We start from the raw sequence: 27,913 nt of genomic DNA on the forward strand, positions 1-27,913 counted from the left end.
TTTTAACAGGATTTCTTGGCTCTTTATTATGAATGACTCCTAACTGTTCACAGTTAAGTCACCCATTTATGTTCCAGATATAAGCATGTTAGCATCATATTTCTAGGGAGCATAAATTTATCAGCTAGGATGTATTTCCAGGGGCATGTTCTAAGATTTCATCTTTGATATATGCATTCCATTATGAAATGCTTTATTATTTACCTAGAACGGCTAATTATTAAAGCTAAACTTGATACATTTCTTAGATATAAACCTCTCTATCCACAGAGAAGATTTTGGTGCTTGTGATCCTCCCTTAGAATAATCATCATGAAATTATCATTATGCTTTGACATTTAACACTCCCTAAGTAACGCATATTTTTCTTTTCTTGCACCATTTTTTTCCTCACAATCTCAGATTACTGAATAAAAATGAGACAAGTGGACTGCCTCAAATTCATTTTCTCTGCCCAACTATTTTCAAAACATTGTATTACCAATTTCCCTGTAGTGTTCTAGAAGCAATAAACTCATTACAAACATCAAATGTAAAACAAGAAAGCATGCTATATACATTTCTTTTCATGATCAAACCATTTGACATCAACTAACTTCTTTTCTCTACCTTAATGGGAGGTAGTTGGTAAGTATCAACCTCCCTTTATGGCCAAGGGAACTGAGGTAACATTTAGATGTCAATGAAGAATCCATTCCAATGGAAGCTTTGCTTGGTATTGGGAGAAACTTGATTCTACTTTTGTGCATATAGATAATTACTCTTTTCAATTTAATAGGCATGTTATAATGTATAATTATAAGGAGATGTCATTTCAGACATGCCAGCAACATAGTCTGGATTATCAGAATTTATTACACTGGTCCACTGGGATAGTTTTTCATCTTCACAGAAAGTTTATACATGCTATAAGGTCATATATGAATATGTAGATGTGTGTATACATATACATATATGATGATAATGTACATAGATCTTTTGAACTTGATATTTAGGAGAACAAAAAAGTTTTAAAACACTTGTTTTTGGTACTTGTTTTACAAGTTTGTGTTGTGTACTCTAAATGGTGTGATTATATCCTTATTCCATAAAAACACTGACAAATCCTTTTTGTAAATCATCAATTTTCTTCTAATGAAAATATGAGTTAAAACTTTTTAAAAATGAAAAAGTGACTGTGTCAACTATGTGATAATTACCCAGTTGTTAATACAACAGGGAAACATATCTTATTTCCCATCTTGCCACCAGTTTCTCTTCCTAAAACTGCAACTAGGTATTTGGGTAGCTTGGTGTTTTTTTTTTTGTTGTTTTGTTTTTTAAGAAATGGAAATAAATAGACAGAACCTTTCTTTTTTTTTTCTGGACAGTTGCTGACTCTGGGTTCCTCTGTGGAATATGTTTACTCTAAAAAATATCTGTAGATGACTCTCCTTTTGCAAAGGCAAAGCAGAAATTAATTACCCATAAACCAAATAATCACATTGGCATCATCCACAGAATTACAGTGTTGTCTGGGGCACAGTGTATTTCTTTTTTCCACTCCCCCATTATAAATACCTATGATACTTGCATGCAGAATGAAAAAGAACCATGGGCCATATTAATATTTTCAGTTTCACTAAACACTAAAATAGCAACTACTTCCAGTAGTCATTTTTTTGCTTATGAAAGAACACACATACACAGTAAATTTGGGGGGAGCAGGTTGTTGCTTTTATAAACTGCACAGTATATTTGAGTGCAGCTACTCAATATTAAAGCTTCTGAGTTGTAATGACAGCTTAATTACTTTGCCAGCCTTTTAAATCTAAAATCATTTTTTAAAACATTGAAATTTCTACCCATGTGACTACTCATTTACTCAGTAGTCACAGAGACTTCAGGCTGCAAACATGTGTTGAATGTGCCCCTTCACCCAAATGGATTCTGTGTCTGATGTGTTTGATATTTGTCCATCTTATTTTCATTTAAATTGGAATTTTTAAAAAGGTGTTTCCCATCCATGTGATAGAGTTGTTTGTGTGTGTCTGTCACCACCTTTTCCCTTCCCCTTGGAAAAAAATTGAGATTAGAATATGGCATCATAAACCTTTTGGTGGTTCCAAACCAGGGGTGTGATTGAACCAGTATTTTGCTGAATGACAGATACAGTATCAGTGATTGAAAACAGAATCTCAATTTTGGCAGCTTGGGGCTACAAAGCCTTGTCCTCCCACCCAAACCTTTAAAACCCCCATCCCAGGGACTCTTTCCCAAACATCCTTCAAAGATAATGGTATCTTTGAAGTGACTGTTCCATAAAAGTGGTTTTGGCTAACACCCACCAGAGGATGGTCTTCTGCCTTCTCTCTAGGGTACACTAACACTGTTGATGCTTGACAGGGTGGCAAGTGTGCAGAGTGAACCTGGCCAGCAGAACCTTCTCATTCAGCAGCCACTGGGGAGGAAGAGGGGTTTGAGGCAGGTAAGCAGACCCTGAAAGAATAGAAGAACCATCCTGTGAAATGGAGGCTTTGTTTGAATTTTAGTGTCTATGTATATTAAGATTATATTTTGCCTTCTCTTTACATCAAATAAGCAGTACAGAGCAACTTTAAAACATGGTAAGTGTTTAGACAGTTTTGAGCTTTTGTTTCAGATCTCAATCTCCTTATTTACAAAGAAGATTACTTAGAAAAGTTAAGTGGGCTTGTTCTCTACCCAGAAATCTTCTTTACAATCAATCTCACTTAGAGTGAAAGATCTGTTGATTTAATATTTAAGGCCAGTTTCTGCAGAGAAACAAAGATGAAAAAATCCTTTTTCATTTCAAGATTCATGATTTAATTTAAAACCAAAATTGAAGTAAAGATCACCTTTACAAATGTCCTTAGGTAGGGCTATTTTATATCACTTTCTAAATGAAAACAGAAATGAAGCTGCACTGTTTCTTCAAAGGGAACTTCCCAGAATTGACTGATTCAGGTACAAGATATTTTGCCAGCATCTGAGTTTTTTTTTTTTTAATGAACCTCCTCCTTGAAAGTTAGCATATGTTCAACTATACCTTTTAGATGAATAAAGATTGGTTAGTAAGCAATAATTGTTCATTGTATATCCACTGAAATTCTCAAAATTAAAATTTTAAATTATGTCAATTAATATTCTTAGGAACATTAAAGGAATAATAATTGGGAAATGAATTGGTTAAAAGGGATACCAGAAGAAAACAGTTACAGTTAAAAGTGCAGAAAGAATTTTATCAGCTATAAATGTAAGAACAGGAGTCCAGGGGAACATGAAAATAAAGGTAAAAGCTATAGTCAGAATCCTCTGAGAGCCGCTTTCCCTGCAAGCAGCTGGACTCCTTTGCCAGTTTTATTCTGCCTGTTCTCTTTAGCTAAGACGTCCCCTACTGTCACGGCAGAAGACTCAGACTGAACCCAAAAACAGACATGGGGCTCGGCTGTCAACCACTCGCAGGAGTATTCAACCTAAGACGAAGCCATCTGGTGAGGCCTCCTGGGTCCCTTCTGCCTGTGCCATTGAAATGATGTCATGCAAGTGAGACAAAAAGGCCTGCAGAAACCGAGCAGATGCAGATAAACGCCAGTGGGGAGGTGTTAGGATAAGGGAAGAAATTCTCCAGAAAATTTTAATGCTTTTTATTCTTTCTAACCCTGATTCTACCCCCATGAACCTAAGAAAATGGAAGAGTCCTAGCCAAACCATTGATATTCTGACATTTGAGTAAAAAGGGTGGTTTTTTTTTTTTCTACTTGAGCAAGGAATTGGGATTATTATTTCTCACTGAAGACAAAGCTATGAAGAATAATATTCTGGGACTTTTAAGTCCTTTGACAGTTGTTATGAGGGGCCAATCAAGTTTACTAATGCTCCTTGCAAATCTTGTTTTAGGCCATTTATTATTTAAAAATGATTTTCCTAACCAATTCCTACTGTTTATAATAAGTTGAAATCAAAGCATACAAAACAGTCAAATATGCCTTCATTTATTAATAACCCAGCAATGTCTTCATTAAGAAAATCCAGGAGACACTGGCTAATGCCAGTTACTAAGCATCAACCACCAATTTCTCCCCTATTTACTAACTCACCTCTGACTTACAGTGGATCAGAAACGATCTGTTACCTTCATTGAGTCTCAGCCAGAGCCAACCGCTGCCCCAACAGACACGCTTCCTGCCATAGGTCAACCACAGGGCTGCAGCCCAGCCCTGAGCAGGAAACCAGAAGGATTGGACAAACCAGTCCTCACGTCTTCCCCGGCCATAGTTGTTGCGGATCTCCACAGCTTATCTCCCAAGGTGAGGACACTGAAGAAATAGGCAAGGACTGCTCACTACATTCTTATTTCTAGGAACCATTTGGATAAGCAAATTTATTCCATATATATCTGGGTCTGTAACATTTTATCCAAACATGGTATTGCCATCATGAAATAGAAAATCTATGTAAAGTATATAGCTAGGAATATATCTACTTAGTTTTGTGTCACCATGACCAAAAGATCTGGCAAGAACAACTTAGAGGAAGAAAAGTTTATTTTGGCTCACAGTATCACAGGTCTCAGTCCATAGTCAGCAGAGTACATTGCTTTGGGCCCAAGGTAAAGCAGAACATTGCAGCAGAGAAGCTGTTCCCCTGATGACAGCCAGGGAGGGGATGGGGCTGCAGGGAAGATGAACCCTTCCAGGGCACATCTCAAGTGACCACCTGCTGCAGCTATGCCCCACCTACCTATCGTTACCACTCAGTCTATTCACAATAGGATGGGCTGATTATCTCACCTCCAAACATTCCCACATAAACACAGGAGACTTGGGGGGATACCTCATATCCAAACTATAAAAGACCAAGAGAAGTCTTTGTAATCTTAATTACAAAAACCTAAAGAAAATATTTTGCAATTGAAATAACCATTGAAAACAGGTGTATGATACCTAGTTGAAGGATAGTCAATGAAAAAATAAATAAAATTAATAATTTAGATGAAGACTTTACATTGAGAGCCTTCTGTTTCCTGTAAGATGAAAGGAACTGTTTTTTTGATCTTCCTCTTAATTGTTTTGATATTTTTCTTATTTTGACATTTTTTTTCTTCTTTTGATTTTTACAAGTAAATTCCTATAGGAATCACATTCTTCTAATGTGGTATTTAAAGAAAACTAAGGGGCAATGTTACTATATACCTTTGTATAGGTATATAAAAATGTTTTAACACTTATTATCTCATTTGATCTTCACTGTCAATAAGGTAAGCAGGATAAAAAATTCTGCTCATTTTACAGGTTAGAAAACTGAAGCTTAGAAAGCTAAAGGGGTCTATGTAAGATCTTACCAGTAACAAAGGCTAGAACCAGGACTAGCTTTCTGATTCCTTGTCCAGTTATAGCTGCACGACATACTTTGATATTCTTCTCTGGCATCCATCCTATTTGTTCACAATGTTATGATCCTTTTGATCATAGAGTGAACCCCTCCCCACTGAAGAAGGAGAAAAGAAGGAGGACACAGAAGCACAAGGTGCTGCAGCACACAGCCCCCTCTCTCCTCAGCTTTCAGACCCTGATGACTTCACAGGCCTTGAGACATCCAGCCTCCTACAGCATGGAGACACTGTGCTTCACATCAGCGAGGAAAATGGCATGGAGAACCCCCTGTTGTCTAGCCAGTTCACTTTTACTCCTGAGCTGGGGGAGACAGATGTAGTCCTAGATGAGTCTCATGTTTAGTTCTGTATCTTGTTAGTATTGAAGGTATAGAGAAGACAGGGAGAGGATCACTCTGTTGAAAGCTGAATACTTTTGCTTTTAATTAAAAAGATTAATTATAAAACAGCACTTTACATCCAATGAGCGGCACAAATCTGAGTAGATTTTGCTGCTAATATACCTAGTAATGTAGGTTTCATAAACATCTTGAAAATCAAAGGCTAAAAGGATTTAGTTGTGTAAAGACCAGAAAAACCAGGGAAGAATAAGGGGAAAGAGCCATTTCACTGTACTTTGTGATTCAAGAAGCCTTGAGCAGTTAAAAGTCTATACTATTAGAGCACTGCTTTCACAGGAATATTAACAAATAATATATTCTAAGAAAAGAATGCAATTTTTTGAGGTTGCTCACATTATACATCTCATGCAAATGTTTATTTTTATAGCTTCAAAAATATTAAATCAGGTGGCTATACAAGTAGTGATTTACATGATAATAATCAATATAGAGAATATTAGTTTGGGGTGAATAAATAACAAATAAGCCTGCAGCCATTTTTGTTTTGGTCAACAATGTAGCCATTTAGAAGAAGAAAAAATACTATTTTTAGAGCTGTGGACTTTTCAAAATTTATTTTTCAACTGTCATTTTCAGTGCACATTTAAATCAGAATGCTGATGCCATAAGATGATTCCATTTCATAATCACATTAGAGAATACTTGGAAATTATCAGTTATAATTCTGAATTAAGAATCTAAACAGCTATATAATTCTAAAATCTACATGTAAATATAATAGATCAAAAGAGGTAGTATTCCCACTTTTAGCCCTGACTACACCCATGCCAAGATTCAGATTTATTGGGAAATGTGATTACTTTCCCCTATGGCATCCCTGTGGTATCCTGTGCCTGCCCTTCAGGGCATATTTTCATACATTAAAGTTAGTGTTGTTAGAATTGGTTCAGTAAAATAACTTTTTTCTCAATAGTAAAAATACTCTTATGATCCTTGGGACATCTATGTTTATGAGGAAAAATATATAAAGTTAGCCATTTCTTCATAGACACTCAGCTTGTACACTCAGCTTGTACATTTTACAAATAGGCTTTTAACTTGAAGTTCAATTACTTTAAGATAAAGTATGAAATTTGGAAAGCTTTGAGGCCAATATCTAGTGGATTATTAAAGGGCTGGGCATCAAAGAATACAAAATAGATTTTTGTAATTTTAACAGTCTACATTATAAAATTGTTACATAACTACTGCACATAAAAAAATCCATATGCATACCTAAATTGGTATGATTGGGTGAGTGTGTGTATTTTCTAGTCCTGAAGTAAAAGTTTAACATAAACTTTTATTACACTGAGATTTAAAATACATTCTATATACGTAAATGTTGACTATGTTGACTGTGAAATGTATATGTATAAAGAGGAAACCTACTAAACCCACCTTAGTTATAAAGAAAAATTATTTTTCTGTTAGACTTGCTTATTAAATAGGTACTGGTTATATCATAATTTACAGTTTCAAATATAATTTGGGGTTATGGTCCCATTTATTAGGAGAATGAAAGCTATCTGTGAGTTAATGATAAAAGAATAAATTTAAAATCTCAAAATTCAGAAAAATTAAGGAGGTAAATGGCCTCTTTTATGTTTTATAACATTTTCACATTATTTACACTTAATGCTGAATTAATTCTCAAGTGCAAAAGTAGACATATAAGTGGTTTTCTGATTCTGATATATTTTACCTGCTAAAAATCATGCTGCTCAATTAGCATTAGAGGCCTTATGTTTGGTAATTACAATTGTCTGGGCTATGTGAGTCTTTCTATATGTGTGTGCTTTGTTCCAGTTTCTTGACTTTTGACTCAAATTCTCTATGGTATATCAAATATTTAAAAAGTAAGGGGTCATCCTAAATATCTTTTATATATATATATATATTTTAAATGTATTGAGCTGTTTTGAACATGATTTTGCTGGTCTTTCTGCCTTTTAGTCCAACTCTTTCACTCAAGTGTATGGAATTCTGTTAGAAACTTTTTCAATAAGCTAAATCATGTCATACCTTGCAAAAAAAGAAAAAAAAAACCCTCCCATTCTGGGAAACAGGGGCTTACAGAGTGGGAATGTTTTCATACTGGGACTACTGAGATTTTTGACGATGTGTGTGTCTGTTCCATTGGAGGTGTCCTTAAATGTGTTGAATGTAATGTGTTGAATGTTTAAGTGTAATGGCTAAAGTATCTATATGTATGTGCATAAGACCCTCATGAGAAGTATTCTCAGGAATACTGTCACCTGGAGTTTGAAGGAATAACTATTTTTTAAAAACAACAGTCGGGGAAGGTAAGAAAAAAGTTCAAGGTAATTGACAATCTTTTGTATTGTTCAAAATATTATTGACTACTTGACTAAAAGTTAATTATTACATATGATAAATACAGTATGGTAATAATAGATCATTTCTTAAGCTATGTTACTTACTGATATTTGTCTTATTCAGAGGAAAAAAAATATAGGCACCCACTTCCCATGTATAAAAACTTGGACACAACAAAAAGGTTGCTTATTCAGAAAATAAGATTTGAGAGACCCTGGAATAAACATGTAGTATCCATAACAGTGGGTATAGATACATAATATGCAGATTCAATTTAACCGGTTCAAATCCTGGATACCGAATTTTCTATAGTAATCATTTTACTTTCATTTTTCAGTATTTGCTGCTTTCTATAATTCTATTAGATAAAGTATTTGATTTTTCATAAAAGGAAATTAGTTCTTGGGTGCATGTCCCAAGACATTAAGAACTACAGTGTCAAAGGCATGAATGGGCACATGGTGTTGCTGGGGGGTAGAGTCTGCAGTATTGGTGATCTGATTAGGGTATGTTGCACAGATTGGGAGTAGCTGGTTTGCTACTTCAAGCCTCCAAGAATATCTTAGACAGAATGACATCTCCTCTTCTTTAGCATCTGTTCCTTTAAGAAAGAACTTTCTCCACTCTGCTGCCCAGCTCTGAGAGTTTTTAAGAAAATAGAGCATATGTAGAGGTAGAGAACTATAGGAAAGAAAGGGCCAAAAATGAATAGAATGGCAGTCCAAAATATGAATTAAATATCCTTCCTCAAGTTATACACTTTAATAGAGCACAGTCTCTGGAATTGCTGCTATCACATCAAGTCATGCTGTTGCCCTGTGACCTCACACTTCCAATTCCATGGCCTTGTGTCTTGCAGTGAGTAAAATGCCCCACTTCCTCATTTACTTTAGTGGGTCTCAACTGCAGCATTTCAAAAGCAAACTTTGATTTGACACTCAGGAGAATATAAAACAAGGGCAGGATGTGTTTGGAAAAGTTTAAGACAAATTTACTTATATTATTTTAGGATCATTTAGGATTACAGATCTATGTACCTCCATAATATTTTTTAATTGTCACTGTGACCACAGGATGAAAGTCCTTTATTAGCCATTTTATAGGTAAAACAAAGGATTGACTACACAGCCAACTTCCCTCAGATGACTATGAAGTCTGTTGTGAATATTGAATGACCAAAGAGCATGGAAAAATGCATATGAATAAATACTGAAATGTTTATGAAAGATATTTATGAAAGATATTGACTTCTGTGTTTGAATATGCACATATAATAAAAAGAAATCTAAGAGCATTTAATATGCCTGAGTTTTATTTCTCACCATAAGGAAGAAAACGTTTGCTCATTCAGGAAAATATTCATTTTGGATCCCTGGGGTATGCCTTTGTTAATGTCTTGCTTTCCCTCTTTAACCTCCAGTCTGGCCTGAGGTTACCTTCCAATTAGGCACTTTCCCCACCCCTTCCAGCTTTATTCTACCCCAGCTTTCCATCCTTTCAAACAAAGCAGAACCAGAGCATTGGAGTCAGGTACCCCAATTTGCCTTCACTGCCCAGATTTTGACCTGCTGGAATGACTGGTAGATGTCCCGGTGGGGGTGTTAAAGACCTGATTATCCTCTGACAGTCCATAAAAACCATGGGGGCCCAGTTAACACATCAGTTATATCTTTAATACAAATTAGGAAGTGCTGTCTCCTTACTCCCTAGAATTGCTCTTGCTAAATCCATTTTCCCCCATGTGGTTTTAATTCCATCTCTTTTGAGGACCCAGGATCTTCACACATTTGGCAGCAGGACACTTATTCATTTCTGTATTGTGTCTGAACAGTAACCAAATGTGTCACTTATGTCAATGAGTATTGCTGAGAGGGAAAAACAACAACAACAATAAAGGTGGGCGAGGGGCAGGAAAGGTGGATACTAATGATAACATCATTTTGTACTGGGCACCAGACAAGGCTCATCACCTGGCCTTGTTCATTTAATCCTCACAACAATTCTAAACACTGCGCACTGTCTTTACAGATGAGAAACCCAAGGCAGGGAGAAGTGACTTGCCAGGTAACCCTGCTAAAGCCTGGCACAGCCAGAATTGCTCCACTTGTGAGAAAAGTTCTAGGAATGAGAAAGCACAGGGGAAAGGTGGTTATTGTTTTTAAAGGGCAAACACAGGAGCTGCGGAGGAAAGGAACGCATAAGCAAATAATGGAGAAACAAAATGAGAAGTAAGGTCAAGAGCCGAGGAGAATAAAATATAGAAAAAGAAAAGCGGAGGAAGATCAAGAAACTCCTGGGTACCGCGAAAGGTAAGGGTGTCAAGAGAGGGAGAAGGAAAAAGGACTCCCATCAGGCCCCGCCCCTATGCCNTAAAGTGAGATTAGGCACTGCTTCCGGCAGAGTCCGGAAGACTGCACGGGGGGAAAGGGCGGGGCCCGGGCTGCGCGCCCAATCGTGGTGACGCTTTCGTCTAGCCGGGGACTCGTGGGGTAACTAGCACTACGGAACCAGCACCATGGCGTCGGGCTGCAAGATTGGCCCGTCCATCCTTAACAGCGACCTGGCCAATTTAGGGGCTGAGTGCCTCCGGATGCTAGACTCTGGGGCAGATTATCTGCACCTGGATGTAATGGACGGGTAACTCCTCGGGGCTCGGGTCGGGCTTGCCGCGCGGGGGCGGGACGGCGCACCTGTATTGAATGCCTGTTGGGTGCACGGTGTCCCTGTACGACCGGGGGCGCCTCACTTTGAACACTGTATTGAGGTGGGGAATGGGGTGGGAAGCTTGAAGGCCCTGGCTGGAACTGACCTGACGCAGCATCCTGGGCTGCGGGCTGGTCCCAAACCTCAACTCCTCCCCTCCCCCCACGTAACGTGTGGTCTTAGGACCCGGAAGCGACCTTAAATCTCCAGGCCCTTTCGTGTACAGTAGAGAAACTGAGGCCCAAGGGGGTAGGCATGACTTGCCCAAGCTCATATAGCTAGTTAGGGGTAAAGCTGGGGAGACATATTTGTGTAACCATTAAGAGCTTGGCACCTGAAGGGAAATTGCCCAAGTTCTGTCACTTCTCGGATTACCTTGGACAAGCCACTTAACCTTATTGAGCTTCAGTTTCATTATTTGAAAAATATGGGAATACTTACAGAACCTATGCTTAGGTATGTTTGGAAGACAAAATGAGCAAATATAAGTTTACAGTGCCTGACGCATAGTAAATTCTCTGTAACTGTTGTATCATTATTCGAATTCTGATTTTCCTATCTATTTTTTCTTCAGGCACCCTGCTCTGCAGTGAGGTCAGTTTTTTGTAAGTAAATTTTAAGCACTGTAGTTATAACGTATTATTTGGAATCAGAATACAAGTTTCTTAAGTTGGTTACAAAATGAGGAAAGAAATGGAGAGAAAACAGTAAGAGACCCTCAAGATCATGGACGTTTGTGACAGAATTTTAATAACTTTTATCTTCCCTTTGTCGAATTATCTGTAGTTCTTTGGTCTGCACTGTTAGGCAATTCATTACGGTGTGTTGGGATAGAAGATTTTTATTGCAGCCACTGCACGCTTGTGATCACAACGTCTGGGGAGGCTGAGGCAGAAGGATCGCAATGTCAAAGCTAGCTTCAGCAACTTAGCGAGGCCCTGTGCAACTTAGCAAAGCCCCATGTAAAAATAAAAAGGGCTATGACTGTGGTTCAGTCATTAAGTGCCACTGGGTTCAATCCCCAATACCAAAAAGAAAAGAGAAAGGAAAAAGAAATTTATTTGAAATAGGTGAAAACCTCCACATGCCCTCATTCACATTTATAAATTGATGTTATTTACAAAATATGATTAATGAGTTTCTTTTTAACTTCACTGTCACTTGTAGAGTTTTGTCCTTTCTTTTGTGTGGTTGGATGTGGTGTTTCTCTTTCACATTTTACCTTACAAATTTTCCTAACTGGTGATGCCAATGCCTTGACCTCAGATTACTAAGAATGATAGGCTTATTGTATAAGAAGGTTAGTGTTACCTCTCTCAAAGCTTGATTTTTAGTTTACTGTCATGTGTAATTCTGTATATGCTTTTAAAAGCTTTGCTTGGAAGCCCTCAACTCTCACAGGTAATACACTAACTGGAGTGTGTACCTTAGAGATGTTAATTACATTTTTAAGGCTAAGAGAACACCTAGGGGTCTTAGGATGGAACAGGTTACATGAGTATCTGTGAGTGTGACACAGAAAGCGATTTGGTTTGAAATAAGCCATGTATGGGTAAGTGAATGGATGAGGAAAATAATTTGTTTCGGTTCACCAATCAAGAATATTATGACAGGGGCTGGGGTTGTGGCTTAGTGGTAGAGCGCTGGCCTAGCACATGCGAGGCACTGGGTTTGATCCTGAGCATCACATAAAAAATAAATAACAAAACAAAGGTATTGTGTCCACCTACAACTAAAAAAATTTTTTTAAAAATTCACATAACAGTGAGATTCACTGTGGTATATTCATATATGTACATAGGAAAGTTGAGTCAAATGTTTTTCTCTTAACCCATCCCTCCTCCCTCTCTCTCAATCCCTTTTCTCTACTCCACTGATCTTTCTTCTATTTTGATAGAGGTCAACCCCCACCCCTGTTTCTTTTCTTTCTTTATTTTGGAATAGTTTCCACATATTAGAGAAAGCATGCAACCTTTGACTTTCTGGGTCTGACTTATTTTACTTAGTATGATAGTCTCCATTCCATTCATTTGCTTGCACATGCCATAATTTCATTCTTCTTTGTGGCTGAGTAATACTCCATTGTATCACCAACATTTTGACAGGGAGGAGTAAGACACTGAGTTACGTCTTGTTACTAGAAAATGGTGGCGCCAGCCTTAGAAGCAATGTAATAGTTGGTGTTCTCTCAGCAATTAAATGCTTTTTATGAGTCCTGGGCTGACAGAATGATTTAAGACATTCTCTGTCCTCAAAGAGTAATTCATTATTTATACTCTTATTTTGTTACTTTTTGCCTTTCTTCTTACACTGAAAAAGCTTCCTGGAAACAGGGTCTACCCTCTCTCTTGCTCATCTAGGTATTCTCTGCAGTAAACACCATTACAAGTTTAGTTATCATTGATAAATGAATGAGTGGTTAAATCATAATAGGAGAAATCTCTAGGGAATCACTCCCCTCCTTGTGGCAGACCCTGAGTATATTAAATAAGATAAAGTATTTTGTTTTATATTGACACTCTTTTGCCAGGAAACTGGTTTGGAAAAAATAAAACCTGCATATAGTTTGCAGAGTTTTCCTTTTAACCTTCACACACCTTTAAAAGTAAGAACTGTTGTATGTCTTTTATAGTGGAGAAAATTTGTTTAGGGAGGTTCAGCCAATGCCCATAAGCCATGTGCTCTAGTGTCTCCTAGGCCAGGGTTATGAAAGTGGGGTTGCAGATTCCCTTTTTTGCAGATGGCCAGTGAGAACCTTCCCTTCCTAGTTTCCCTTTGTTTCTCTCTCTTTTTTTCTTCCCCAATATTTTTTTAGTTGTAGGTGGACATAGCCCCTTTCTTTCCTTTTCTTTCCCCTCCCTTCCTCCCTCCCTCCCTTCCTTCCGCTGAGAATCCAACCCAGTGTCTCACATGTGCTAGATAAGTGCTCTACCACTGAGCTACATCCTCAGCCCTCTGTTTCTCTATTCCCTGGCCCTTTTAATATCATCTAACATCACACTTTGTATTTGCTTGTTTTCTAGTCTCCCTCACCCAGACCCTCAGTTTTTCTCCTGATTAAAACATTTTGATCTAGAAAGTCGGACACTAGTTTGGAGATCACTGTGGAAGGTGGGGCACTTATATACTTGTGTGTGGAATAAAGGACAGGTTACTTCTCTAGACAAATACCTTGGAAAATGCACATGCATCATGACAGGGCAGTGACTGAAATGTGTTGATCCTAAGCATGAGAACAGAGCAAATAAGCTATTAACAAAATTTGAAATTGGGAGATTTCACATTAATCTTGGGAGGGTGGAATCAAAGATTTGCCAGCCCTGGATGCACTCTGGCAAGGTCACAGTTGGCTAGAGCTAAATACCTTTAGTCCATCCAGGTGTTCATTGCTCCTTCATCCCCATCTGCTCTGTTTTGCTCCTTGATGTTATCTGCCAACTCCCATTGGCTTGTGACTCCTGATTAACAGGAAATTTGATTTCTGGTATTGGTCTGGGTACATTTTATATCAACCTTAGTCCTCCTTACCACCTTCAACTTGTTTTTCTGAAATAGAATTTATTACAGAATTTATAAGTAAAGCTAAAGATTGACAGTGAAATATGACTAGAGAGAAAATGATTTTATTTCTGTACTATAGTTATAGTTTAATTCCAGTAAGTCTCTGGGAAGAAGAAATACTTTTTTTATTACATTTTATTTTTTATAGACTAGTTCAGAAACTACTTTCAAGGGGAAAAAAAAGGCATAATGAGATAATAATAAATCAGACTTTCTCATGAAATATCTGTTTGTGAGAGTGAAATAATTTAGTCTTTTCCATGCTGGTCTGATAAGAACTCTTGGGGCATTTGAGAAATTCAGATTCTTGGGTCCCCTTTGGAGTCAGTAAGCTTGAAGTAAAGGCTGTAAACCATTTGTATCAGGTGCTTCTGTGTGGTTACCTAGGCAAATTCAGGACATTCTGACTTCAGGCTTGAATTTGTAGCTTTGTTTTGTTAGGGCTTAGACACAAGCCTTTCATGTCTTCTGAGTCTATTAAGTGTATTTTATTCTTCCAGGATACTTAGTGAACCCAGTGTATTAAACTGATCTTCAGAAGCACAAATTGGTCACATAATTTGGTGGTCAGTCGTTATAGTTGTTATGCTTGTGTTTGCTAGTAAATATGTATTGAGTTGTACTTTTTCATGATGTTATCATATTTTCGTGATACATGAAATCTAAGGTTCGGACAACAAAATTACCTCTAAGGCCACACAGCAAATTCAGAGAACACTGTAGGGAATAAAAATCTTTTAATTCCAGCATTGCGAAATATTTAGTAGATTTGCTGCCTTCTTATATGGTCTTTATTTTTGGTTTAAGTAACCTAAGCACCTCATCTGTCTGTAATCCTGACAGCAATTGCTCTTAGGCAAACGCTGGAATAATTGTCTGGATACTAGAAGTTAGCCTACAAGGGCCAACATATCAGTAAATGAAAAATATCTGTCCTGATCCACCTTATCTGTCCTCAGGTGCATCCTGAATCCTGACCTTCCCCCATTCTCCCCTTAGTTGTCATTGTAGGGACAGATGAACATAGTAATTTAGGTAAGCCTGCGTTGAACTCCTACCTTTGCCACTCATTGAATGGGTGACTTTGGGTCTCTTGCTTGTCTGTAAAATAGATAGTAGTGCCTATCTCATAGGGTTGTTGTGAGATTTTAAAGATTTAATATATGGGAAGTGTTTAGAACTTGTGCCTGGAATATATGTAAGTTTGTTTTGTATCAACACTCATTGTTTCTGTCATCTAAACTTAAAAGCTCAACCTTTTAATTAATTAATTTATTTATTTTTCTTTATTTGTTTTAATTAGTTACACATGACAGTACAATGATCTTGACATATCATACATTTGAATCAGATGGGATATAATTTCTCATTTTTCTGAGTGTACAGGTTGCAGAATTACATTGGTCAACCTTTTTATTCTCTTTGCTTTTACTCCCCGACACTTCACATCTAATCAGTTGACACATCCTATCAGTTTTTCCTGACCTTGTCATTACTGTTCTTGCCACTTAACAAGCCTTTTATCATTCTTTTTGCAATTTGTTGCTCAGTCCTCTTTCTTCTTTATTATTCAAATCTTATTTAGTATTCTTGCTTTAAAAATCTTACTTTGTATTTTCAGTGGGATGAAGTCTGAAAAGCTGAGATTGGCATTTGACTCCCTTAATGTGATTTAACCCACCTCCTATGTTTTTCATACCTAACTTATTAACACCTTTAACCTCCTCTTTGAACATAACTTGCTTCATTCTTCCTTTGGTTCATTTTAAACCTTTGCTTCATTTCTTTTCTCATCTTTACAAATCTTGATTTCTAAATCTTATGATCTTCTTTTAATGTTGTGTAATACTTTTTTGTCAGTTTACCTATAATCATGTATTGCTTGCTTGTTACTGTTCAATGTTCTGAAAACCCAGATTACATTAATGTAACATTATATCTTATTTCTTACTCATGTAACATTGTGTGTCCTTCCCCTTCCATCCTGAGGCTCTCCTGCCCAAAGGGCTTTGTTATCAGAAAGGTAAAGTTAGAGTAGGAAAGGAATACATGTTGAATAGTCGTTATCTAAAGTCCCTTATCCATATCTTGGATTTCTTATCATATTTACATGTAAATAAAAGGAGTTATTTTGGGAATGAGACCCAAGTCTAAACATAAAGTTCATTTATGTTTTATGTACATCTTATACACTTCTGAAAGTAATTTTACATGGTATTGTTAGTTTGCCTTCATTTTGATTGCAACTTTTCACGTGAAGAGTGGAATTTGCCATTTATGGCATCAAGTCAGTGCTCAAAAAGTTTCCAGTTTTGAAATAGTTTGGATTTTCAGATTAGGGATTCTCAGCCTATACCACTACTCAGGGGTCATTGATGAGAACTAATCATATGGGCTGACATGGAGGTAAAGGGAGCTGAAAATGTAAACTCTCTTAGGGTATGGAGGAATTCTAGCATACTTCTTTATTAAGCACAATATCTTATGCACCCAGCATGGTTACTTGCATGTAGAAGATTTTGCTAAATGTTTAAGTGAGCAAGTAGAATAATAGGAGTTAGTGGGGTAGGTGAAAGGTTAAGTACCTTGGGTCTGATATCAGACACTTAATATGAATCCTTTCTCCACAGATTATTGACTGAAGGATTTTATTTATCCTGCTCTCTTCAAGTGGGGATAATAGTAGTATCAATTTTGTTAAGCTATTGTGAAGATGAAATGAAGGTACAATGCCTGGCATGTAGTAAACTCTCATTAAAAGGTAGTTATTAAAAACATCAAATTTTTTTACTGGTTATCTTCAGGACAATTTAAATTGTCATTTAGTGCCCAGTGAAATTGCATTAGAAGTAGCCACAAATTTCTGTGACAAGCTATGACTCAGGAAATATGTGCCAGTGTCCTGAACTTTGCGAACTAGTATGTGACTTGGGCAAGTCATAAACTTTTGGGTTTTTTATTTAGTCATTTTTCCATTTCTCCCTGTTATGGTTATAAATTCTTCTAATTTGTTATGAAGATGTATGTGGCATTATACATTTCTGAGATATCTAGGAGCTGTTGCTTTGCAAAACAAAGTTGTCCAGTTACTATTAGTTTAATTTTCATGTTGATGATATTAAATTTAAAAATATTGCAATCCCAGCCAGTCCCTTCTACCCCCATCAGAATTCATATTGAGAGAAACATAAAAACTGAATTGAAAACATTTTCAGAATGAGATTTTGTTTGTCTTGTAGGCATTTTGTTCCCAACATCACCTTTGGTCACCCTGTGGTAGAAAGCCTCCGAAAGCAGCTAGGCCAGGACCCTTTCTTTGGTAAGTGTTATGTCATCTGATGTTGGATTATGTTGTTCAGATCAAAGAAAAGGGAATGATTGATTTTTTAGCTTCCAGTTTATCCTGTACCTGTCCCCCTTTCCCTCCAGCCCTTCTTCCTGTGTTGGGGCTTCACTGGCCTGACTTTAGTAGCAAGCCAGACTCTTTCTTGCCTCAGGGCCTTGGCATTTGCTAATCTCTGCTTAGAAAGCTCTTCACTTGGTTGAATGCCTCATCTTTGGGCCTCAGATCATTTGTCATTTTCTCAGAGAGGCCTTTCTTAGCACCTGTGGTAAATTAACCTTTATACATTTACTACCATGTTGATTTTCTTATAACTTTCTCTGGTCTGAGATTACTTTAACCAGACTATAGAGCCCATGAGGGCAGAGATTGAATCTCCTTCATTTACTATGGTTTTCCTAAAGAAGCATAGATACATGATTAGGACTCAGTATAATTGACTGAATTTATGAATCAGTTGACTCATAGATGGCCTAGAAGCCATTTATTTCATGGAAATTGAAGATTCTGAATTTTCTGAAATTACTTTTTTAATCAACTTATGGTACCACAAATGCTCATTTTTTACGAATTCGAATCATTTTTGTTGCTCTGAGAGGTGGATAAATAAATAGCATTGTTTGCTCCCATTTTATGGTAGCCAGAGTTTTCTGCTTTTGGCTTTCTTGTGTGGATTTTAAAAACACTTTTTTACTGTTTTCTCCTTTTCTCTTCATTTTTTGTGGGTTCCTAGGGTCATGTGTCATTACTGTCTATATATTCTCCTGTTATTGACTTTCCTTTTTCCAGTTCTTGCTACCACCATATGCCCTCTGCTTTTCCTTCTTAGCTGTTTGCTGATAAGCTTTCTAATTAATCACTATAGAGTTTGGTCTAAAATAAAGGTGAATGAACTCTGTACATCTTAATGTTTAGGTCTTGTGATCTTTGTTTTTTATATTAAGCATTTTTTGTTGTTGTTTAATTCTTGGATCTTGACTATGGGTGATTGATACATGAATGTATTTTAGGAACTAGATCACAGGTTGTATGTGCAACTTCTTAAGTTCTTAACTGTTCATGCTTAGTTTTGAGTACAAATAAGCATCTGAGAAAAATTGATTAGAAATCTGTGCTTGTTATTATCTAAATCAATGGACTCCCAAGTGTGGTATCGGGACCCATGGAAATCCTTAAGATCTTTTCAGGTCATCTGTGAGATCAAAACTATTTTCATAATATGTGATACTTTCTGTACTGATAGTGCAAAAGCAGTGGTGACTTAATTTGCTGGTGGCTTAACCCAAATCAGTGGAGGGGTATTGAATTATACCAGTAGTAACTTCATGCTTCTTTGCTGTGTTTTTTCAGTAAATATCCTTGGTGAGACAGTACAGATTATTGATTTTAATAACTCTTACCCCTGAGCACATGTCTTTTTAATATTTGTGTGGCAGAGTAGGAAATACATGTAAAGTAGTGGTTGCATACTCAATTATGATGGTTTTCTTAAGGAAAACCACTTCTGCCATAGTTTGAGTTATGATCTGAATTAGGTGCATATTTCATGAATATTATGATATTTTCTTTAAAATTCATAAGGTGAACTTGTCCTTAAAAAAAATACTTTGTCAGTTTTATAGCCAGATAGAGCTTGGATAGAAAATTAGAATATTAGAAAACTTGTTTCTTATTCCTCTGAGCTTGACAGTTTCTAAGTGCAGATGCTCCTTATTTACAATAGGGCTATGTGCCACTCAGGGTGTTGTAAAGGTAAAAGTATCTTAAGTTGAAAATGGATTTACTACACCTCACCTATCTAGCAGTTGTAGCATTTATACTATAATAAAAGTTATGTTACTGTGGTCTCTTTCAAAATATCTTATTGTATTTACTCTTCTTGGATAATGTGAGATGATATTTAAAGGAAGCACTTTGTGGCTTTTCTTTGGCATATTTGAATTGCTGGTATCACTACTCTTGCACTTTGGGTCCATTAAGTAAAATATGGGTTACTTGAGCACAGGCACTGTGATACTGTACAAATCATCACCAAGACAGTTACTAAGTGACTAATAATGGGCAGATAGTGTGTGCAGTGTGGATACACTGGACAGAGAAATGAATCACAGAGCAGGATGGTGTGTTATGTGATTTTAAAGCTTGGGAATTGTTTACTTATAGAATTTTCTATTTAATAAGTTTTAGACTACAGTTAACTATAGAAAACCTCAGAAATGAAGCTGCAGAAAGTAAGGCCATGGATTAGGAGTATCTACTCAGTTTATTAATTTTTTAAATAAAGTAGTAAGTAGATACTTTAAAATGTATTAGTTTGAATTTCTAATACATTTAATATCTATAAATCTAGCCCATATTGGGCTGGGATTGTCCCTCAGCGGTCTAGCGCTCGCTTAGCACACACGGGGCCCTGGGTTTGATCCTTAGCACCACATAAAACTAAATGAATGGAATAAAGATACTGTGTCCAACTACAACTAAAAGAAAGAAAAAAAGTCCAACCCATATCAACATAGGTTTTTAGGGGTCTTCAGTATTTTTTAAGAATACAAAGGAAGCCTGGTGGTTGAAAGTTTGAAAACTGCCAGTCTTATGTTCGTTATAGGCAGATTCACTGAACTATGATTCCCTGAACTTGTGGAGATTCTCCAGTGAGAGATGCTAATAGTTACTGTGTGCTAGAGATTCAGTAAGGTTGACTAATCAGTCTGGTAATTTAAGGAATGAGTAAACTAGTTATTTTAAGCTGGATTGAATTTTCCTTGTTTATAATAGCAAAGAATAAGACACAACAGAGGAATACATTTTTAAAAATTTTTACCTATTAAAATATGTTCTAATTTAGTTACTTTTGCTCATTTAGAAATAGCAGACTTTAATCTTGGCTTCATTAGTTAAGTCATGTGCTCTTTTCCTAATATTTTTTCCAGAGCTTTATTGGACTTTTATTTGAACTAACTCTTAGTTAAGTTCTGGAATATTAGAATTTTTTACTTGAATATCAGAAATGTACTTTCTCTAGCAAAATAACTCTCCTCACTACCACCTATCATTCTTCACAGGCTTATTTTTTGATCAGCCTCTTTTAAGTGCCTCCTCCCTTCTCACAAGCCACAATTGTTTTTTAAGGCAAGTTCTCTTAAGAAGGCCATGCCCGTGCTATAGAATGAGGTTGAATATCAGACTTCTGGTCAACTTGAAATCTGTTCTGGCCCATAATCTTCTGCCACTGAGTTAACAGCAGTTCTGTTTTAATTGCTCACGCCCAAATCCTTGGTACCATCTCAACTTTTCTTTTGTCTTCTACATGTAAATCCATTGTACCTTTTGTTGGCTGTACCTTCAGAACATACCCAGAATCCTCAATTGCTGCCATCTTCCTTCCTCACCTGGGTTATGTCCATCTGGCCTCCTTGGTTGGACCTTGTTGCTTAACATAAAATCCTGTGGTATTTTTCACTTCTTGTTTCGAATAAAACCTGAGGGCCTGCCCATCTCTGTGCTGTATTTCCTCACTGCATTCCTTTCTCTGACTTCATCTTCTTATCCCTGGGCAACCTTGATCCCAGACACACTTTCTTTATTTAACTGCCAACTTTGTTTGTATTTTACTTATTTTATTGGTTTTCTCTGCTGCTAAAAAATGTAATCACCGTGATAGTAGAGAAACAGCCACTAATACCCTGTTTTCTGCCCTATTCCTATGGCCTAGAATAGTTAATGGTGCAGGAAATGTTTATTAAGTTTGTTGAAAGAATAAATGGAATCACAAAATTTAGCTCTCTAAGAGAAAGCAAGGCTGCACAAATAGTGTGACTTGTTTGTGTTTCTGGAGTGGCACTCATGTGCAGCAGCATGTGCTTTGGAATTTTTTTCTTTTTTTTCCGCAAATGAATTTGAGCAAACCTGTCTTCAGGATAAAGGGAAACTACCTTGAAGTATAACTGTTAAGTCTCTGTCATGCCAGGAGAGTTTACATTCAAAATGGCAAAGACTACAGACTGATTTCAACTGTATGAGCCAGGTATTTTCCTTCCAGTAATATTTAGAAGCTATGTCTTTTCTTTCTAGACATGCACATGATGGTGTCTAAGCCGGAACAGTGGGTAAAGCCAATGGCTGTAGCAGGAGCCAATCAATACACCTTTCATCTAGAGGCCACTGAGAACCCAGGGGCTTTGATTAAAGACATCCGGGAAAATGGGATGAAGGTAAGAAGTTATTGATGGTAATGTTTTATACTATTCCCTTTCAGGATTTGGCAGATTTGATGGAAAGCAAGAAGTGGCAGGTAAAGAAGACTTGATGTAAGCACCTGTTTCAGCTATAAAGCTAGGATTTTAAGAATGAGACTTGTTTATCAGATAGGATTTACATATGCCACTAATATTTTATGAAAATTACTGCCGTGTAGAACCATTTACTTTTGACAGCCACTAATGAAGTAATCTATGTATTCCATTTATTATTCTATTTTTTTAAAAAATGGTATTTATACTGTGCCCAATATGCACAATAATAAGTAAAATAATTGTTAGTGTGATGTAGCAATTTTTTCTCTGTTATAGGTTGGCCTTGCCATCAAACCAGGAACTACAGTTGAGTATTTGGCACCATGGGCTAATCAAATAGATATGGCCTTGGTTATGACAGTGGAACCTGGGTTTGGAGGGCAGAAATTCATGGAAGATATGATGCCAAAGGTAAAAAAAAATATTTGATTCTGGGATGAGAATTTTATTGTATGTGTTCTTTCACTAAACATATATTGAAAGACTAGTCTCTTAAGTCATCCTATCACAGGGAAAAGAGATGTGGGTGCCTACAGATTGTTGTAATACAGGATGACAAATACCGAAGTAGATTTAGGTTTTAAAATCAGAGCTGATGTATCCCTATAGTGAAATTTTCTTTCAAAACTTTCTCTAACCTTTAGATCCCTTGGAAGTTTTCTTTGAATATAGAGGGTTTGTCTTTTATCTTGTTTACATGTCTCTAAAGACATGGCAAATTGAATGCCATTTGGCAAACAGAACAAAACCACTCTGATAAAGCTTAATTTGTTTCAGTACATTAAAGAACAAGTGTGCCCAGTATGTTTTGATATAGTTATTTGGAGATTTGGAGTTATAATGGCTAGTATAACTATTTGATTTTGTTTGGTTTTCCCCCATATCCACTTTAGGAGTCACTTATTTCTTCATGTATATCTAGGTCCATTGGTTGAGGACCCAGTTCCCATCTTTGGATATAGAGGTCGATGGTGGAGTAGGTCCTGACACTGTCCATAAATGTGCAGAGGTGAGACTGCTCCTTGACTGTGACTAGACCAATTTCTTGTCAGATAAAATTTGTAAGACACTGTCTTGTGGGCCAAAGAGATTTCCCCTACATTTCCTAAGTTGACTTTGTTTCTTAGAAAAGTATTTTTCTCTTTCTTTTTATTTGTTTAAATGTAGAATTAAGAAACTAAAGACCAATAAGTAAATTTTTAAAGTGACGAATTGTTAAATAGTAAATCTTGGTTATATCAGTAATGCTAAAGAAAGTTCTTTGTAGAAAAAGAATATGTTGAATACTAGCCCTTTGGAAGACCATTATGTTCGTAGGACTAAGAAATTTTTCTAAAACAGGGAAAGAAAAGATATCTCATCAAAGGGAAAAAATAGAGAAATTTAATTTTCAGTTATTATGTTAATTTTTAGAACTTAGATATATTTGTAATTTGTTCCTCATTAAAACAGGCTAGGACCATTTTGACAAAAATTTAGGCCTGGTACCCACTTGGTCCTCTACATAGAGGTGAAGTGTTCTAGTTTTGTTTTATCTATATAACCAGCCTGCTTAGTTGGGCCTCACCTTCATGAGAGGATGGCATCCCTTCTGTAGCACTGCAGGTGGTAAATGCTTGTGAGGCCTACTCTTATCCAGTAGTATTGTGTATCTGCACTTCTAGATTCTCCTACAGTAGCCACTGTAGGAGATTTTGTTTGGTTTTTCCCCCAATGCTTGATACATACCTATCAATTTTTGACCCTTGTGGAATTGCTTTGTATTAACTGTTTGCTATTATGCTATTCCTGCTCAAATGAAGAGACATACTAAGTGGTAACCCTATAAAATTTATTTCTGTGAGAAGTGTGTTAGAGATGTGATGTTTTGTCATAAAGTGATAGTGTAACACTGGAGAAATGTTCCTCAGCTCCCCTTTCTAGCAAGGAATCACATAACACATTGAGTTTCCCTTCTCATGTCATATCCTGGGAAGTTCAGAACTAAATTTGCAGGCATCGTACTTTGTTTTTTTAAATGTATTTTTATTTCTTTGCTTTTGCATCTCAAACCATCATTTTGAAAACCTTTTCTAGATTATTAAAACCATTCTGGAATGTTAGGGTAGAAGTATTTCTGACACAAAGTGAGAAATCATTTAGATTCAATGTTGCTGATGTCATATGGATAATATTAACATTTTCATGGTAATTGTCCTTTCAGAATTTCCCAAAATTCATATAAATAATTAAAAGATTGTTTCTTTAGTATCTCTGGGGGCATTGGTATATATTGAGGAAGAAACCTTAATAGAATTTTAGATTAAAGGATTGAAAATTTTATCTATTAGCAAAGACAATTGTGTAACTTATTGAGAATTGATTTAACAAAAAGTTCAGTGATTTCTTAAGATACATTTAAAAATAAATTTACATTCACATTTAAAAAAATAATTTTACATTCTTGTGAATATTATAACTTCTTACATCATTGAACTAGATTGCTTAAGTTTGCTTATCTGAAAGTGGATTTTGGACCAAGTGCTGGGGTAGGCAATGGTAGAATTGTGTTGTAGGCTCTTCTGCTTCTTCATTTAAGGCATAACCTAAGTGTTTACTTCTTCCAGGCAGGAGCTAACATGATTGTGTCTGGCAGTGCCATTATGAGGAGTGAAGACCCCAGATCTGTGNATTTTTTTTTTTTTTTTTTTTTTTTTTTTTCTTTAAGAATAAATGTACAGTGAAACTACAAGGAAAAGTTTTGTCAGTATTGAATTTGAATTTTATCCCCTTTTATAGGGACCAGTATAATTTCCATTCCTAAACAAAAACTTTGTGTCAAATTTCATAGTCTAGGCCAAATAGTCAGGATTTCAGTTAGATGAGTGTTATAACTTGAATAACTGTTTTACATGACCAAATGATTCATACAAATTGTCCTCATATTTCACATAGGAAAAAATATAGTATAATAGCCTCAAAATGTGCAATCTCAGTATCAAATATTGAAGTATTGGCGTCTGAGAAGTTCTAATTCGCAATCTAGGATGCAAGTCAGAATAGACATTTGACTAAGCTATGACAAAGAAGGATCAAATTAGTTAGAAATATAACAGTATTTCTAGACTAGAATTAAACCATTGTTTACATTTTATAATGAAGGACTTTCCTGTTTATTGCACATTTTAAATTGGTGTTGTCAAAGATGTATAATTTTAAAGTGCGCCCATATATAATTAATTTGCTTGTCTCAATTCTGTTAGGAGTAACAGAAAGTAGCCTGTGGTCAGTCCAACAGATATCATTGATTTTAAATAAATTGAGTATTTTATTATCTGTGATAAGAATTTCCATAAATAACTTCTCTTGGTTAAACATGTTAAAAAACAAAAATAACTCCCTCTCCATAGTCAAGACTTTCAAAAAAAATTTTTTTTTAATCAGAGGAAACACGTGCTTTATATTTATTGCAGCTTACATTTCATAGGGCAAGTTGGTACATGCAATTTTAAGTGGAGTGGGTCACTGCCAGTGTAATTTAAAAACCCCGTGCGTGCATGCCCATTTTATATGTATATTTGTATATTAATATATTTTGAGGCAATTTTAGTGAATTACCATGTGAATAGGAAAGAAAATAGCTCTCATTTAATGCAAGGGTGAGTGTGTGTATGTTTGTGATGTTAAAAATTACCCAATAATGTGATTTGACATCAAATTGCAGCAGTTAATATCTTGGTGCTTGTAATTTATATGATAAACACAGATGCCTAGCATTTGTCTATAGGTTAAAAAACTAGCTACTTCTGTGGTTCAAGAAGGTAAAGAAACAATCTTGCCTGTTCCCCATAAACAGCATGAAAGGTAAATACATGCAGTACATTCTGTTATTCTGGAAGTATGACCAGAGGTGGGTGGGAGATCCAGAACAGGGCTATTTTTTTCCCCTCCTGACTTCCCTTCAGTTACATCATTTTCTTCACCTGTTGCCTGTCACCTATTTTTTTTAACATTAGTAATTCCTAGACCAAAGGCTTTATACTCTTCTGTTCCACCTAGCTGTTTTTTGGGGTGGTAGCCATTCTCTGGTGCGCTGGTACAGACGACTTCAGCATGGAAAGCTGTGCTTGACACCTCAGTCTGATTGTTTTTATCCTCTTGGCATAATAAAGCTGCCGTATCTTCATCCTTCAGTGGAAAAGACCGTCGTTCCCACCACAAAGACTAAAAGGGAAAACATTTTCAGTTAAGTTTCAAATAATTTAAGTTCATGTGTCAAGTAATATGTAAATGTCAAATATATACTAACTTATTCTTTTAGCAAATTTGGACCTAAATATCTCTCAAAGTGGGATGTACTGAAAATGTAATGACTTTGGGGCATTGTTTCACTTTGCTTCTGTGGGCAAGAGGAAATGGCTGTCACAGGGGACTGGTCTTCATTTTCAGCCTAAAGAGTATTTTAGGAAAACCCCTTTCAAAGTGCTTTTTTAAGTTTAATCTATTTCTCCAATATCTTAATTTCCATCCCATTGTTATTAAGATACCTACTGACTTTTTTTTTCCCCTGAGTTTGCTGCAACTTGCCTATTAATTTCTATAGTCTCCACTCTCCATTCTAGATCTGGTTCCTTCTTTTCAACACCTATTTATGAAGAAAGGTGCACAAATGGATGCAGTGTTAGAAAGCACTCCCCTTAAGGTAGGAACTGGATCTATGGGGAGACAAGTAAAAACTGTAAGAGGAGGAAGAGAAATAGCAGTTAACATTTACTATGGCAGGTGCTATTCTCCATTAGTCATATTTATTTTGTAATGAAAACATCTGTATTACCTAACAAGTAGGTAGGTGGAAGTTGCTAATGACAGAATAGGAAAAAAAGGGATTATAGTTAGTGGCGGACTAGAGTGTTGCAATACAGATCTGATTCTTATTATTCTAGAATGAACTATGCTGAATTCAATATGTAGTGATGAAAAAATTTACAATAAGCAATTTCTACATACACAAAAGTTAAGAGGCAATTAAAGTCATACTTACTGTGATTTCTTGATTTTCATTTAAGGGTGAGCCATGTGCATAGAGATCATGGTGCTCTGAAGGAAGATCAGGAGGACTTTCAGCAGCACATTGCTGACCGCTACTGAAGTCATTAGGGCATTCTTTCAAAAGAAAGTCCTGTCCTTCAACATTTTTACTGTAAGCCCTAGCAAGAAAATATTAATTTCTTGAGATCTTAACATTTTATGGCCAAAGGTATCACTAAATTAAACATAGTATCTTTGCTTTACATAGTTCCACCCAAAAGATTTTAAAAATTCATCTGTTACCTTTCTGGTGCTATTACTTTCCTGTTTAAAACGCTTAAATATTTAGTCAAATCATATTTACATATTTATCTCAAAGGCTTTATTAAATATTTAGCCAACTTATAATAACAGGTTTTATTACTTGATTTTCTTTTTTTTTTCGCAAGACAAGAAACAGCAATTGCTTGATCCTTATAGTCTTTGAGTTCTTAGGGTATTCTATGATTATTATAATGTCATCCATGAATGTCTCAGTTCATCTTTCCCTCTGTATTTCTGGAAAGTTTTACCTTTGGAATGTGGGAAAGGATAAGAATTCCATAATCTCATCTATATTAGGAGAACTCTGAACACGGATTTATAGCAAGCCTGGATATCTTGAGAAAGGTATTTTTAATAGCATTAATTAAATGAGAGATGCCCCTTCACTGAAGTGACTGCTATATTTAACATGATCTTGTTTTTATGAGTTTGGGATATATTAAAAATAATCATGTAAATATAAAACACTAGGGATTCTTTCAAATACATAATTATTAATTATGTTTATGATTTATTTTCCCTTCCCCAAAGGTTAGTCTGTAAGTACTTTAGACTATTTGCCTGTTAC

The 27,913-nt window shown here is 36.1% G+C and overlaps 3 protein-coding genes across 10 annotated transcripts in view; 2 read left to right on the forward strand and 1 right to left on the reverse strand.

Moving 5' to 3' along the window:
• The window catches only part of Unc80 (unc-80 homolog, NALCN channel complex subunit), a 188,038-nt gene extending 178,624 nt beyond the window's left edge, over positions 1–9,414 (forward strand). The window contains exons 63-66 of the mRNA XM_048808985.1: positions 2,386–2,467; positions 3,383–3,494; positions 4,114–4,310; positions 5,475–9,414. Coding sequence (XP_048664942.1) covers positions 2,386–2,467; positions 3,383–3,494; positions 4,114–4,310; positions 5,475–5,738 — 655 coding nt within the window. The 3' untranslated portion in view covers positions 5,739–9,414. The remainder of the gene's footprint in view (positions 1–2,385; positions 2,468–3,382; positions 3,495–4,113; positions 4,311–5,474) is intronic.
• A 1,131-nt stretch (positions 9,415–10,545) lies between these two features.
• Rpe (ribulose-5-phosphate-3-epimerase) lies at positions 10,546–24,804 on the forward strand. Its single transcript, XM_015480989.2, has 8 exons — positions 10,546–10,741; positions 11,393–11,412; positions 17,619–17,698; positions 21,794–21,933; positions 22,291–22,425; positions 22,937–23,023; positions 24,621–24,680; positions 24,793–24,804. Exons 1-8 carry the CDS (start codon positions 10,631–10,633, stop codon positions 24,802–24,804), a joined length of 645 nt encoding a protein of 214 aa, XP_015336475.1. The 5' UTR covers positions 10,546–10,630.
• Positions 24,805–25,410: 606 nt separating this feature from the next.
• The window catches only part of Kansl1l (KAT8 regulatory NSL complex subunit 1 like), a 141,330-nt gene continuing 138,827 nt past the window's right edge, over positions 25,411–27,913 (reverse strand). For all 8 annotated transcript variants that reach the window (XM_048808471.1, XM_048808472.1, XM_048808467.1 and 5 more), the window contains 2 exons: positions 27,035–27,200; positions 25,411–26,217 (listed from right to left, as the gene is read on the reverse strand). In XM_048808471.1, coding sequence (XP_048664428.1) covers positions 25,987–26,217; positions 27,035–27,200 — 397 coding nt within the window. In that variant the 3' untranslated portion in view covers positions 25,411–25,986. The remainder of the gene's footprint in view (positions 26,218–27,034; positions 27,201–27,913) is intronic.

The sequence above is a fragment of the Marmota marmota genome, unplaced genomic scaffold, assembly GCF_001458135.2.
Source record: "Marmota marmota marmota unplaced genomic scaffold, marMar, whole genome shotgun sequence".
Lineage (NCBI taxonomy): Eukaryota > Metazoa > Chordata > Mammalia > Rodentia > Sciuridae > Marmota > Marmota marmota.

Excerpts from the sequence above, each read along its gene's own strand:
- Rpe (XM_015480989.2), top strand. The coding sequence starts at position 10,631 with ATGGCGTCGGGCTGCAAGATTGGCCCGTCCATCCTTAACAGCGACCTG. Across the intron at positions 17,699-21,793 it reads AGGCCAGGACCCTTTCTTTG|ACATGCACATGATGGTGTCT; the intron begins GTAAGTGTTATG and ends TTTTCTTTCTAG. Across the intron at positions 21,934-22,290 it reads TCCGGGAAAATGGGATGAAG|GTTGGCCTTGCCATCAAACC; the intron begins GTAAGAAGTTAT and ends TCTCTGTTATAG.